Source organism: Oncorhynchus clarkii, chromosome 7, assembly GCF_045791955.1.
Source record: "Oncorhynchus clarkii lewisi isolate Uvic-CL-2024 chromosome 7, UVic_Ocla_1.0, whole genome shotgun sequence".
NCBI lineage: Eukaryota > Metazoa > Chordata > Actinopteri > Salmoniformes > Salmonidae > Oncorhynchus > Oncorhynchus clarkii.
Genome location: NC_092153.1, coordinates 52,117,116 through 52,131,876, shown reverse-complemented (window position 1 = coordinate 52,131,876; position 14,761 = coordinate 52,117,116). Strand labels below are relative to the sequence as shown.

Sequence of the window (14,761 nt, the reverse complement as noted above, 5' to 3'; positions counted from 1 at the left end):
CAATAGGTTTTACAGCTGCACAATCGAGAGCATCGCTGCCTGGTATGGCAACTGCTCGGACTCCGACCGCAAGGCACTACAGAGGGTAGTGCTACGGCCCAGTACATCACCGGGGCCAAGCTTCCTGACATCCAGAACCTCTATACCAGTCGGTGTCAGAGGAAGGCCCTAAAAATTGTGAAGCGATACCGGAGTGCCAAGTGTAGGTCCAAGAGGCTTCTAAACAGCTTCTACCCCGAAGCAGACTCCTGAATCAGACTCCTGAACAGCTAATCAAATGGCTACCCAGACTATTTGCATTGCCCCCCTCCCCTTTTCTACGCTGCTGCTACTCTCTGTTATTATCTATGCATAGCCACTTTAATAACTCTACCTACATATTACCTCAATTACCTCAACTAATGGGTGCCTCCGCACATTGACTCTGTAACGGTACCCCCTGTATGTAGCCCCGCTATTGTTATTTACTGCTGCTCTTTAATTGTTTATTATTCTTACCTAAAAAAAAAAGTAAGAGATATTTTCTTAAAAATGCACTGTTGGTTAAGGGCTTGTAATTAAGCATTTCACTGTAAGGTCCACACCTGTTGTATTCGGCGCATGTGACAAATAAAATTTGATTTGATTTGATACTCCAACAGGCTCTGTTTTTCAGGAAGTACCTCTGACGCACTGTTCAATTATTATTAAGCAATTGAAACTATATGTTTTTTTTATGAAAACTTGTTTTTGTAATGCCCTCAATGGCTTTCATGTGTTGTGAGCTTGTCTGAGGTGTTGGACTGGATGACAGTTGCTCTCCATTGGAGTGCTACGATTGGTTGTCCCAAATTCTGGGTAGAGGCTTAGCTAAGGGTCAATTGATTCCAGAGTTACATTTCCAGAGAGGTGTGAAGAGATCAAACACAGTGAGGGGAGAAAATAAATCTAGATCTGAATTCCAATCATGGCCACTTTGTTACATTACATGTTGTTGATGTTTTTTTTCTCCTTTTCTCCTTCTCTGTTTCTGATTAACACATTCACAGCAAACTTAGTAATTCCAGATGGGAGACCATTGTGTTCTCCAGACATGAAGATGATGCACATTGTGTCAAGTGTCCTGATTGCCTGTTGAGCGTAACATACCCTGTAAAATATGGGCACTGGAAAGAGGCATAATAGTATGAGTGCAAAACTAACATGACTACGTGTCCTGTTATCTGTAATCTGAGGCCTTACGGGTTCCCACTTATCCTCCCGTGTTTCAATGAGTAAATGAAAAGTATGACACTCTTTTGAAATCTGTATCATTCCTTCAATCGATATGATGCTTTGGTTGTCAACATGGCCATCATCATATCTATTCAGCAAGACCATTTTACACTACACAATTAACACTCAAATTCTGAATCTGGAACAGCTCTGTGTGCGTGGAGATGTCGTTTTCTTGTTCCCTCTTTCTCTCCTGAAATGAATTATAATTTGTGTTGATTCGTATAATGTTCTGAGATTGCATAATGTTTTTGAAAAGTGATCCCTAAACGCATCACTTAGATACCCCTCATTCATCCCATTTACAGTACAAGAATATCCTCTACAAAGTAATTTAGGCAAATAATAACAGTGATGCCAGGATCTTAACATGACTACGGTATTCCTTTATTTGGTTGTAATAACATTGCACAGTATGGGTGACCATTTAACGTGAAAATAAGCTTTAGGGCTATTATGGATGGCTTACTATTATCTCAATTTGTCAGTACTGGGAAATTCAAGAAGCATGCAGAATTTGCATATTGCTTTGTTTGGATTAATGGTGTTGAGGTCCAGTGCACACACATTCATGCGGTTATTGCTTACTATCAATAAGAAGATGAGGGGAGCGAGATGAGTGGGTCTGGTCCCTTCAGTGCATTTAGTCTGATAAAGTACGACGGAGACAGCGACAGAGATATGGATAGAGATTCTATGACGGATAGCAGAGAAATATGAAAGCCAATGTAGATCTGTGATGCAGGCAAGCAACCGATGCTGACAAAAGGCATTGCCAAGTAATGTGTATAGTGCGTGGGGGATCTTCTCCTATAAGAGCTTCCGACTGAATTGTGTCTCAATTGTTGTTTTCAGCATAGTGATAGAACAATGGATGAATTGTCAGCCACAACCTCATCCCATGATCATTGACTAAAAACCATGGGTAGTCTGTACTTGGCAAGTATCACAGTCATAAACATCATGTAGCAGCACAAGGGGAATTTAAGGGGTCTGTGGCATTGAGAGATACACCATGGACTGTTCTCTGAAATGCAGTGTTACTGAAAAGATCTAAATTTAGCACCATGGACAGCGCCATGTAATGCTACTGAACAGATCCAGATTCAGCATCATAGACAGTTGTAATCAAAGCAGTGTTGCTGACTAGATATGGGCTCAACACCATGGACAGTTCAGTGCAACACAATGTTGCTGAATAGAGACAAGACCAGCCCCATGGACAGCGCAGCTCAGTGCAGCACCACTCTGACAAAAGACAGCACTTCTTTCCAGGATTCCTAGAAGCCCACTCCTTTCCTTAGTCATAACATTCACAGTATATTTTTTCAATTACATTTTAGAAGGTATGTTTTGTACATGTCAAGTTCTCTCATTTTATAGAATAAACCAATCAATAACCACGTTTCTAACCACAGTTTTTATGCGAGTAAAGTCAAAACATATTAAAAAAACAGCTGTAATGGAAACAGGAATTTTATAAATGCCAACAATAGTAATGTGTGTGTTCAACATCTTTTTTTTTCTGTAAAATTAATTATGTGAGAAATGGCGGTGGAATCTCTTTTATGCGCAAGCATTGATATAATAACCATCATATTGAAGTAAACTTGTAGTCACAAAATGATATGGTGTGTGGTCCTCCCATTATGACTTGGAAAACCATGCAGTTTATTAGGCTACATATTAAATAAGTTATGATGAACTTCACAGGGTGGTGAAAGTGCAAAGCGATGAACTTGATGCTCCCTTCCAATAAATATTGAGGGTCTTATTCTGGTGACATGATGATCGATGCTTGACTGCTATTTGACCAATACAAATATTCTTGCTCTTGTCCATAATAATCTCATCATGATCATGTAGACTAGCAAACATTACAGCGTACCCACACTGTATCTGCGAGCTGTTGGCTAGAGCACACGTGCCAAGACCACAGGAGGCTCATTTGTTATCTAATGCACCAGTTTTGTGAGAGCTGAAAATGCAATGGAAACACATTGAACTAAACATGTAAGTCAGTACGTCATCACACACTGATTTTTATCCGCAAAATTCTGTTTGATGGAAACACCACTGGTGGGGAAAATGTGCATGTTTTCTTTAAGCAGATGTTTGAATATTTGCATGAAAATCTGTAGCCTATGGATGGAAACCTAGCAATTGACTGAGAAAATACTGGTCCTGTCTTATGTCCTCTTGTCCTTATTGTAAGGTCCTGGGTGTCGTGAGAGTGAAATCAGGCGCAGGAAAGCAGAGTTCAATAAAGTGCTTTTTCTTTAATGCACACATGGTGAACTACGGTCACCCCACTTACGGGTGCTCAAACCAAATGCCCCAGACACAGGGAAATGAAAACAGTCTAGCACTAAATACACAAACATGTACATCTAATGCAAACACCAGGGTTACAATAATCAATCCCGCACAAAGAACCAGGCGGGCCGGCTGACTAATAAAGCCTCACTAATTATAACCTCAAAACAGGTGTACTCAATAAACACATAAGGAGGGGGAGAAAAGAATCAGTGGCAGCTAGTAGGCCGGCGACGACGACCGCCAAGCGCCACCCGAACGGGAAGGGGAGCCACCTTCGGTCGGAGTCGTGACACTTATTCAGTATGTTACACTCCAAGAATGTGAGTGCATCACAAAGGTTGGCTAGGGAGGCACAATTCTTGTTGTACTTCCCAAATGAGTTCTCAGAAATAGAGGACATATCCAACAAATACATATAATTTTACTCAGGATTATGTTTAAGACAGGACACACATCTGAGAATATATATGAGCCATGACCTTGGGAGAACTAATAGGAATAAACATAAATCCCGCTGTGGAGCTCAGCTCACTTTTCTTTGGTATTTGAATTTCTCAACCTCAAGGGTTTTTTTCTGCCCAGTGCATTTTCTTTTCTTGTACATTTCAGGATAATTCAATCAGTTTGATGTACAGTGGGCCCTGTTAAGGGGCACTCAGTGAGACTAATGTAAAGGTGACCCTCAGGAATGCTGGTCCATTGGTCAATACTGCCTTGCTAGTATTATCTTGAGGTGCAGTGCCCAAATATGGAAGACCTGTCCTAAAGCTAACTGCCTGTAATCTGTTCAGCACCCCACATTATGGAAACACCCCTCATGTTTCCAGTGGATTGCCACTAATCAACTATGACATATTTTTATTATTTTAATAACAACATGGATTTCCTGATGAAATGCCAGTTAGCCACATTTTTGCAAGGTTCTATCACAAAGCCCTGATCTCAATCCTATAGAAAATTTGTGGGCAGAACTGCAAAAGTGTGTACGATCAAGGAGGCCTACAAACCTGACTCAGTTACACCAGCTCTGTCAGGAGGAATGGGCCAAAATTCACCCAACTTATTGTGGGAAGTTTGTGGAAGGCTACCATAAACGTTTGACCCAAGTTAAACAATTTAAAGGCAATGCTACCAAATACTAATTGAGTGTACGTAAACTTCTGGGAATGTGATGAAATAAATTAAAGCTGAAATAAATTATTCTCTATACTATTATTCTGACATTTTACATTATTAAAATAAAGTGGTGATCCTAACTGACCTAAAACAGGGAATTTTTACTAGGATTAAATGTCAGGAATTGTGGAAAACTGAGTTTAAATGTGTTTGGCTAAGGTGTATGTAAACTTCTGACTTCAACTGTATGAAAAGCTTGTGATTGTTGATTTTCATTTACTATTAAGATTTTGCATTTGAAAATGTCCTAACAAAATATGAATCATACACTATACTCTAGACTGTTACCTTTCCTTATCTGATAAAAAAAAGTATTATCAAATTCACTCTAAGAGCTCAGATGGCACTGTTATGCAAATCAGGAGCAATAACATACCTTTCCTAGTAAACAAATCAATTGCTTTTAGTTTTTTGTTTTAGACACTGTAAATACAGTTGGTTGACTCCCCTCAAATACTGTTGAGACCTTCAGAGTAAGACGGATACTGTATGTGTGCCAGCAGTCAAAAAGGAACTGTGTAAAGATTGCTATAGCAGGAATGATTGAATCTGGCCCTATAAAGCCATCCCCTGCACCCCAATCTGACATCACAAAGAGATACATGTGTTCTTGAGAGTTCCCAAGTAGGCCAACCCAACCAGTGGGAGTGGGAGGCTTTTCCAGTGACACATCCTGTGATTTAGGACTTTAACGTGATTAAGACCAGTTGAAGATATCCAGCTGGTTTGACAAAAGGAAAGAAGGTACAGGAGAGTACAAAATACCATTAGGGTACATTAGTACAGATGCTCAAGTGCATCTGTAATGCTGACATTTAAATGATCTATTTAGATCATCCTGTAATATTTCCAATTAATAGAGGTCTTACAAACTAATTCAGTTAGCGAAATAGCCACAGCTCAATCAAATGTACATGACTATCACAAAAACAGTATAAAGCATAATACCTTTCTACAGGTCATGTGAGATAGCGGGTCTAGGAAAAACCTTAAGCTGACATCAAGGTTTTATTGTCTGTACCTACACAGGCTGCTTGACGTAAAATGTTGCAGCTCCAGCATGTCTACAGCTGGTTCTGACCTGGTCAACCCCTCAAGCCTGATCTCGTTCCATTTTCAGAAATCAGTCCTAATCTTAGGTGATGGTACGGGAACATTGCAATGTGTTTCCTGCTGGCAGACTTCTGAGTCGTCCCCCATACATAATATGCATGCAATTCTGCCTCTCACATGTGCTTGAAAATTAGCATTTGCACCATGTAAGAGCCTCAAAGCTGTGAGTGTCAGGAGTAAGAGGGAGGAAAGGACAGAGGCATACTATACTACACTCATTCCCTTGCTTTTGAGTATGGAATGTGTTCTTTGATGCAAAAATCTACATCTTAGAGTTTAACCAATGACATTTTACTGCTGGTTGAAATTTACACATTTGAATAAAATGTGAACTTCACAAACACAATAGTTGAAAATCCCCTATATGGGGGACTTTGAGCGGTTCTGGACTGGGTCCGACTGATATTTTGGTGTACAAAGGGCTCTGTGATCGCCGTAGGGTCCCATGCCTTTTAGTGCCAGGAAGCCCCATCTGTCTGCTCTCCTCTCCCACTCTCTCAACTGAGCTGACTTGAAGAGTCTGGTTTCACACCCCACATTTGCATAGGGAGTGACGTGTCACATTTTCTGGCCTATCCAGACAAATAATCGATTTGCTTCTCCTCTGAATGACGACCAGCCTGGGAGACATGATATGGTGAAAAAGATGACAGTCTTGTGAAAGCAACCATTGTGGTTTCATCTCGCTGTGATATTCTCAGGTGGGAATACACTAAATAATTTTATAGAATTGAAACAAGACCACTTATCTTGGTCACAGACGGACAAAATCACTTTGTGCTTAAAGCTGAAGTTATAACGAGTCTGCACACATTTTAATGGCGTCTCTGTGCATCTCATTTGACGTATAGGAGAAAACTCTCTGGCGGCAGTTATATGAAATAGAGTGGTAGCTGACACCTTAAAGTTATGCCTGTTGTATACAAGTGCATTTTTAGTACAGGTGTCAATGAAAACATGATATTGCCTTTTTTTATTATGACTAGGATATCTGGGACAAGAAAAAACAGGATTTAGACTCAAGTCTATTTATCTATCTGCTGTCCTTCAGTCTACAAATAAAGGAATAAACACCATTTATGGTTTATCGAACCAAAGGCTTCCCTTTGTGTCCCCTAACTTAATGTTGATTGGTATGAAACCTGTGCTGGCAACACCATACATGACAACAATGGAAGATGTGTATCCCCTAAAGACTGGAGACCCCTCTTTGTTCATGGGGCAGGTGCCATATAGACAGGAACACGTTTGGCTCTGTTGCCTCAATAATTTGCTGTTTACACTGCCCTCTAGAGATGTGTGATACTGCATTAGTACTGCAGAACTTATCCTAGACAGCCTTAGTGCATTAGTACTGCAGACCTTATCCCAGCAGCCTCTAGTTCTCTCTTTTTATGTAACATCTCTCCTTGCTAATTCATTTTGGGGAGAAGTGTTGTATAGGGAAGGTCATACAAGATGCACATCTCTTTATAGAATACACTGACCAGAGAGGATAAATAAGCCACCATTTGTTGTTTATTCTACTGGTATATATCAAAGTGCATACTTTATGCTCCATAATATTGAAGGATTACAACCTGGTACGTGGGTGGAAGTGAACACCTTGTGTGGACCTTGATGCAGCTTCAGGTGTTTCTGTTTTTGTACAGTGTGAAAGCAGCAACCTGGTCCTTTTACACCAGGCTGTACTACCATGTCATCTTCATTTGTTCTCGTGGAAATGCTGTCTCTGAGTTAAAAATCTAACTCTGACTATTTTTGTGAGTGCAGTGCATAACTCTAGAGAATTGCATGGTAATGTTCATGCCTAAGTCACTCTATTGTGTATTATTTTACAGAAATGGACAATGGATCACTTACCAATAATGTATTTGTGGACACAAAATCCACAATAACCTCAATGACTAATTTGTATTTGAAGGGACTCGTGAAAAAGAGTAAAGGAGGGGACTGAAATTGACATCATTGAAATAGTAGCATGGCACACAGGCTACTAAAAAAACGAATAGTGGGGCAGGTACAAATCGGGGTAAAATAATACTGTTGTCCATGATGAGTGGCAGATAAAGATGTTGAAACTATCCACGTTCATTGCTGTTAACTGTAAATCATCACAGTATATGGGAGGTTATAATAATCTTTAAAAAACCTTTTCAACTAAGTAAAAACAAAATCCTGCAGAAATAAATCGGCTTAGTGGGCAGAATTAGAGGGGAAGGGTTTGGGGACAGGGTAGGATTAAGGAAAATTGTGCGAAATAAAGAGCGAGTGATCAAGAGTGACTGTGTGCGTGCGTCTGTGTCTGGAGGGCAGGATGATAGAGCGCGCAGGAGAGCGAGAGAGAGAGAGAGAGAGAAAGAGGGAGATACGCATTGACTGAGAAACATAGATTTTCATCCAACCTATCTGTTTTTTCTAATCCTCGACTGCACTGCTTAACGTTGATTGTCTAGCAGGACAATATTTTGTATTAGCCTATTACGTCGTTTCTTTTGACGAATATTGGTCCTCATTGCTGTAATTTAAGTGTATTTGTGGCGAACTTCTCATATTTCCCATTTATACTTAAACTGCATCATGAATAGTTTGTGGGCACCTCTCGATCTCATACCTTTGGAATGGTGGGGATTACACAGCCGAAAAACGGGGAGCATGTAAACGCGGATGGAGTTTGGGATTTATTGCAAAATAAGGGAAAGATGACTGTCTTCTCTTTGTGTCTCCTATTGTGCGCAGATCTACTGGATTTAGCTGTTGGTAAGTCATTATTTCTGCATAAAACAATCTGTGTGAGTAGGATACAAAAGCCTCTCACATATTTCATCATTCGTGAGGTCATCATTTTAGAGACGCGTGTGGAAAGCAGATGGCTCAGTCCGTGTACATTTTAAGCACTTTTAATGTTGGTCGCTCATATTATGAACCATAGCATTCAATATGTATCATATCCACATACGATAGTCTCAACTTTTGCCCCTTCCGATGGAGTGAATGGTTTCCTAAAATGATATTCCTCCGCAGCTTCAGTTTTGACTGCAGGCATTCTCCGATATGATACCCAACTAGGGTTGTGTAAAGGAGGGGGCGGGGGGGTTAAATACACACACATCAAGCTATTTATTTGTAATGGTCCATAAGCTTTACAGTGTGAAATTAAGTAATATTCTTCTTCTTGTTAGTATTTTGTTATGATTATTATCAGTATACTGTTATTACTTGTACCATACCACTAGTCTACTACTTTTGGTCTACCATGTTTTGCAATGTGATATAAATCAGCAACAGATCGCTTTCTGTTGCTGCCTTTGAATATTGGCATTCAGCTACAGTATAGGCTACCGGTATGTTTAGGGCGCTTGGGCGAATCACATTAATTGCATCCTTAGCTCAACTGCTCTCAGGACCAGACTTCCATTAAAAACAAATTAACAATAGCCTATTATCTGTGGTTAAAGACAATTGGAACAGGTACATATCTACCACATATAATAGTTAAAATGGTGAGTGGAGATTAATCACAGGATGCTGCAACTTTCTGATAAGATCGAGGCGTTGTGTACTGCTGCATATTTTATAAACATAATCGAAGGCTGTACATGGGCTCCAGAGGGTTTGCCTCAAGCTTACATATAAGATGTGGATCAATAGCATTTATTTATCCAAACAAGGCTACATCACATTCACCATGAGAGTAGATTTTGTTTATTTGCCTGACACTCAAAGATCTGGCAAGATTTTACAGCATTGAAGCTAGTAATGTGTAGTTCGCTATCAAATAGTTACTTTTGATAGACTCTTTTTACTGACTCATTATTCGTTGTACTGAGTGACTCTTTCATTTTAGTCGTTCGTTTGGCCTGCTGGTCGCAATTAATTCCACAGCAGTATTAATATGCGCTCCTCTGGTGACTCCGGAGACGTGCTTAGACCAACAACTGTCTGTCATATATGCACGCAGGCAAAATCGATCATGCTGAGGCAGCAGGCAGCATAGAGAAGACAAATACATATTAAGAACCGATAATTGATCATATGGTGCAATAATGAATCCATTAATTGAATATTGAATGTTATGATCTTTGTGGAACCAAAACATTCACAGCCTCTGCTCAACAAACTCGAGAACGAACCGTTTGGGGTGCTCTGGTCCCTCATGGCATTTAAGCAATGCATTTTTCCAATAGTCGTTCACCATCTAGTTCGATTGTGGCCACAACTAGGCCTTGTTTCAAATGTAGGCTGCCAATCAATCAACAAATGTACATAGTTTAAATCACGATTTTACAAGTATCGGTCCCAAATGACAGCTCAAATAGGCCCATTAAGGTGAACAACATGTGAACAAGGCTTGTAGAATCATGAATATTTCGAGTTTCCAGTGTGTTTGCAGGTAGAGGTCCTGTATGCTCTGGGCATTATCGACCACTTTGCATTTGCACAGTATTCCGGATAATGGTTAAGGCATTATACTGGAGAAGCAGTTTACATGCACCTTTCATATCCCGCTAACGATTATTTCTGTATCCATGAATTAGCAGAATATTCCTAATTTGCCTAGTTTGCGGAAAGATTTTATGACATACGGTGCGAATTCTAATAAATGTAAGCATCATTTAGATATTTCTCTGCTTATAATTTTCCGACATTAGGTTGGCTATTTGTTAGGCAACTTGTCTATAATTAGATGCATCCAGCTTCTCTTCTGTCATTACTTAGCGCTCTAGAATACTAAATAAAGCCTTACTCACCAAAATAATGTAATAAATTGATTGAGTAAATCATCAACAATCTAGTTGACATCAGTAAAGTTTTGCCTTTCATTTCTGCTTTTCTCACTGAACAAAGAAGTTTAGGGACTGGGGAGATTTTTCCGTGCAAAAATTCCCATATTACATCAGTTTGTTGACCGGTTTTAATTAAGGAAATTATAATCTTTAAAAATGACTTCAGTTCCTATTCCAACTATTGCTGTTCCTATCTGAACTGAGCCTGCGCAGACCGCGAAAAATAACATCAAATGCGATAAGGTATTTACATGCCACAGTATCCAGTCTATGATCAGCAAATCCCAGGTATCTTGTTCGGGTTTCTGAAAATCGGGATAGGAGCTATTAGGGTTATTGTAAAATGGATATGATGTTTATATGCGTCAACTCAAAAACACAATACTTGAGTATCCCGAATAATGATGGGATATTGGTGTGCATGTGGTCACCGACTCGAACGAAATGAGTCGAAACATTCGCTCTTTTGACTGCACAAGTCAAAAAGATCAGAGTCAGTAAAAAGAGCCGACCTTCCCATCATTTTTTGAAGCAAGCTACATTCACACGTTGGCCTTCACATATGTAATCTATAGGCTGCCTCTTGACTGTCCTGTCCCATTCATACAATGTTAAAATAACTTTTCTGCTAAATAAGACGTTTGAAATACAGTGGCTGAGCAATCTAACCAACTGGTCACTGAAAGCAATAGATGGTGACAAAATATTATGTCATTCATTTTCAATGGAAGGTTTGAGATGAAAAGTTTGAGGAAAGTTGAATCGATAATGCTGCTGCACAATAACCAATTGAGGGGGTGAAGACTTTGACACTTTCCTCTTGAACCGAGGGTGATACTCATTTTGAAGTCGCAGGCAGGGCTACATCATCTCGACACCATGAGCCAGATGTATATCTTCTACATTCACCCTCATTTGACCTCCTCCCCCATGAGAGATCCTCCCACAGTTGGGCACCATTGTCATGGGCAGGAAATGAACCCTAGTCTCACATGGGAAAAACCAACATGTTGACCATTTGACGAGGGTAACACTGATTTTGAAGTTGCAGTCAGGGATACCTCATCACAGGACCATGAGTTTGACTCATGTCCGCTACACACAAAAAAAAAATCGCCTCTTCACTGTTGATGTTGAGACTGGTGTTTTGCAGGTACTATTTAATTAAGCTGTCAGTTGAGGACTTGTGAGCCGTCTGTTTCTCAAACTAGACACTCTAATGTACTTGTCCTCTTGCTCAGTTGTGCACCGGGGCCTCCAACTCACTCTTTCTATTCTGGTTAGAGCTAGTTTGCGCTGTTCTGTGAAGGGAGTACACAGTGTTGTACGAGATCTTCAGTTTCTTAGCAATTTCTCACATGGAATAGCCTTCATTTGTCAGAACAAGAATAGACAGACAAGATTCAGAAGAAAGTGCTTTGTTTCTGGCCATATAGAGCCTGTAATCCAACCCACAAATGCTGATGCTCCAGATATTCAACTAGTCTATAGAAGGCCAGTTTTATTGCTTCTTTAAATCAGGGCAACAGTTTTCAAAAGGGTTTTCAATTAGCCTTTTAAAATGATAAACTTGGATTAGCTAACACAACTTGCCAATGGAACACAGGAGTGATGGTTGCTGATAATGGGCCTCTGTACGCCTATGTAGATATTCCATTAAAAATCAGCCGTTTCCAGCTACAATAGTCATTTACAACATTAACAATGTCTACACTGTATTTCTGATCAATTTGATGTTATTTTAATGGCCAAAAAATGTGATTTTCTTTAAAAAACAAGGACATTTCTCAGTGATCCCAAACGTTTGAACGGTAGTGTATATAAATATCTATATAAAAAAGTATAATTATACAGATGATCCTAGATTGCATTTACAGTATATAGTACTTTTCCATGGATCTCAAAACATTTTACATTGAGAAACTCACCACATCCAGCACCAATGTAAAGCACCTACCTGGTTAATCCATTTTAAGCATGACTACTCACCACACATCAGCTATCACAGTGGAGAGGTGAGGGGTTCATTTTCCAATTGGAATCATGGGATTATTAGATGGCCATGATTGTATGAGGGGCCAGGTTGGAAGTCTTTCCCACAGATATACACATAAAATTGCCATGGTATAGATGCACAGCAATAGTTTGTCATGTTGTTCAGTATACTCCTTTTGCATTCCAATGCAGCTCTGTCTTCAATGTTTCTTGGCAGCGTTGTCCAACTGTGGGCATGTGTATTCTCATTTAAACGTCTTGCTCTCTTTTGTTTTCTGTGAGTCAACTCTGCCAGAGCAACTGAACGCCTAGTGGCTCTTTTTTTGTCTAGCTGGCCACTTTGTATAAGTACCCCCCACGTGGAGAGACTTTTTTAGTCACCTATTTTTATGTGCACATTGTGGCAACACTCTATTGTCTATTATTGCTGAATTCCAAATGCTTCAGATGTATTTAATTGCTGTTCATGTCATGTGTGAGTCTGTGGAGAAGACACAAGCCAAAGGATATTTTGTATTGATCTGTAGCTTGCTCTAATGTATTCCATGTCAATTCTTTAGGTCATAGGGCAGAGTTTAACCTTCTACATTGAACTAGCCATAATCCTATTTACCCACACCGCCCTCTCCTCCACAGGATCAGGGTGTAAATGCAAACAGAATCAAAAATCGATTGGAAACAGTTCCAATGGAGAGGACACATTTTGTCATCATACATTTTGCATGAGAGATTTAGTTATTTAATGCTTTATACAGTTTACTAAATTGTTTGTAAATACCACAAGATAAATGGATGAATTTGACTAAATTGATATTATAAGATCATTATTACGTGATCTTGGTAATTCGATATGAAACCAAACCAATTTGAAACCAATTCAATATGAAAAAGGAAATCAAGTTGAAGGGTCCATTCCTCTGCCTAGGCGTTGCTGATGCATGCCAGATCTTACAACATGAGGTATTTTACATATAAGCTAACCACATCAAATGTTAAAGCAATCTCTCATTCACTGACACAGTCAGTGAAGTGGCACACAACCATTTGTTGATGCATGCAAAGTCTGAGTGAGGTAACACCATGAAATTTAAACTCTGTGGGTTTAAAGGGCAATGTGGGATGAACAAAGCCCTTTTTTAAAATATTGGAATCAAGAAATGGGATGTGGTCACATGATGTGCTGCTGGTTGGATCTGATAGGAACATCTCTCCATTACAGGGTTAAGTATAGTAATAATCGCTGTTTAGGCACACCAGGGACAGAGGGCTCACGGAGACTGAACATCATGTGTTATTCCAATTCCACAGACACAAATACTGTGTGGTGGCTACGCACTGTAGTTGCATCTCTGCTCTGTTATAGGACAATGTACTGATTCAATTTTATCAACCCACATCTCGTTAAGACTGATCAGATAGTGAAATATTTGAAATCATAGTTTTACATACAGCATTCTTGTTTGTTTTGGCTTGTAGTCTGTTTAGTCTCTTTCTAGTTCTTTCAGACTACAGTATAAGTCATCTTAGATGTTTACTTTGATGGCTTGATTCACTTCAGTGGATCATAACACAGGGGGCAGATTTAGTGGAGAATGAAAAAGCTGTGTGTTGGAGCTCATCTGAGGCTTTTCTGTGCACTGTCCACGTCTGCTAGTGACAGCTGGGCTTGACTCACAGGAAGTAAGAATAGATATTGGCAGGAATATGGGCTTTGGTGGTGCCTACATCCACCAATCACTGGGCTTTATTTCAGGGCCGCTTTCAGCAGTTATATAAATGATTATGAACAAATCCGAAGCCTACACTCTTTGTGGTTTAATTTGCATGTTATTTTGCTATTGTGTCAGCACAGCTTCCTGATTTATCTGATATGTGTCTTCTTTACATGCAGGGTCATGTAATGTGGCAACCATGCATTGTGATTCCGAAAACATGTTTGGGATTACATTGGGCACTGTTACGAGCAATATACAAATGATATCCTGAACAAAGTTTAAGTAGAGGTGCTTTTTTTTTTTTTTTTTTTTCCATCTAGATGGAGAACAATGATTGCCTGTTGAATTCTGAACCTTTTTAACCTTGCAATTTGGATCTTCTGAAGCCTTGTGACCCCTGTA

General features: G+C 39.6%; 1 protein-coding gene across 2 annotated transcripts in view; it reads left to right on the top strand.

Annotated features, from left to right (window-relative positions):
- Positions 1-8,292: 8,292 nt before the first annotated feature.
- LOC139413449 (immunoglobulin superfamily member 21-like) overlaps positions 8,293-14,761 on the top strand; it is a 260,296-nt gene continuing 253,827 nt past the window's right edge. For both annotated transcript variants that reach the window (XM_071160868.1, XM_071160867.1), the window contains exon 1: positions 8,293-8,622. In XM_071160868.1, the coding sequence (XP_071016969.1) occupies positions 8,484-8,622 (139 nt within the window). In that variant the 5' untranslated portion in view covers positions 8,293-8,483. The remainder of the gene's footprint in view (positions 8,623-14,761) is intronic.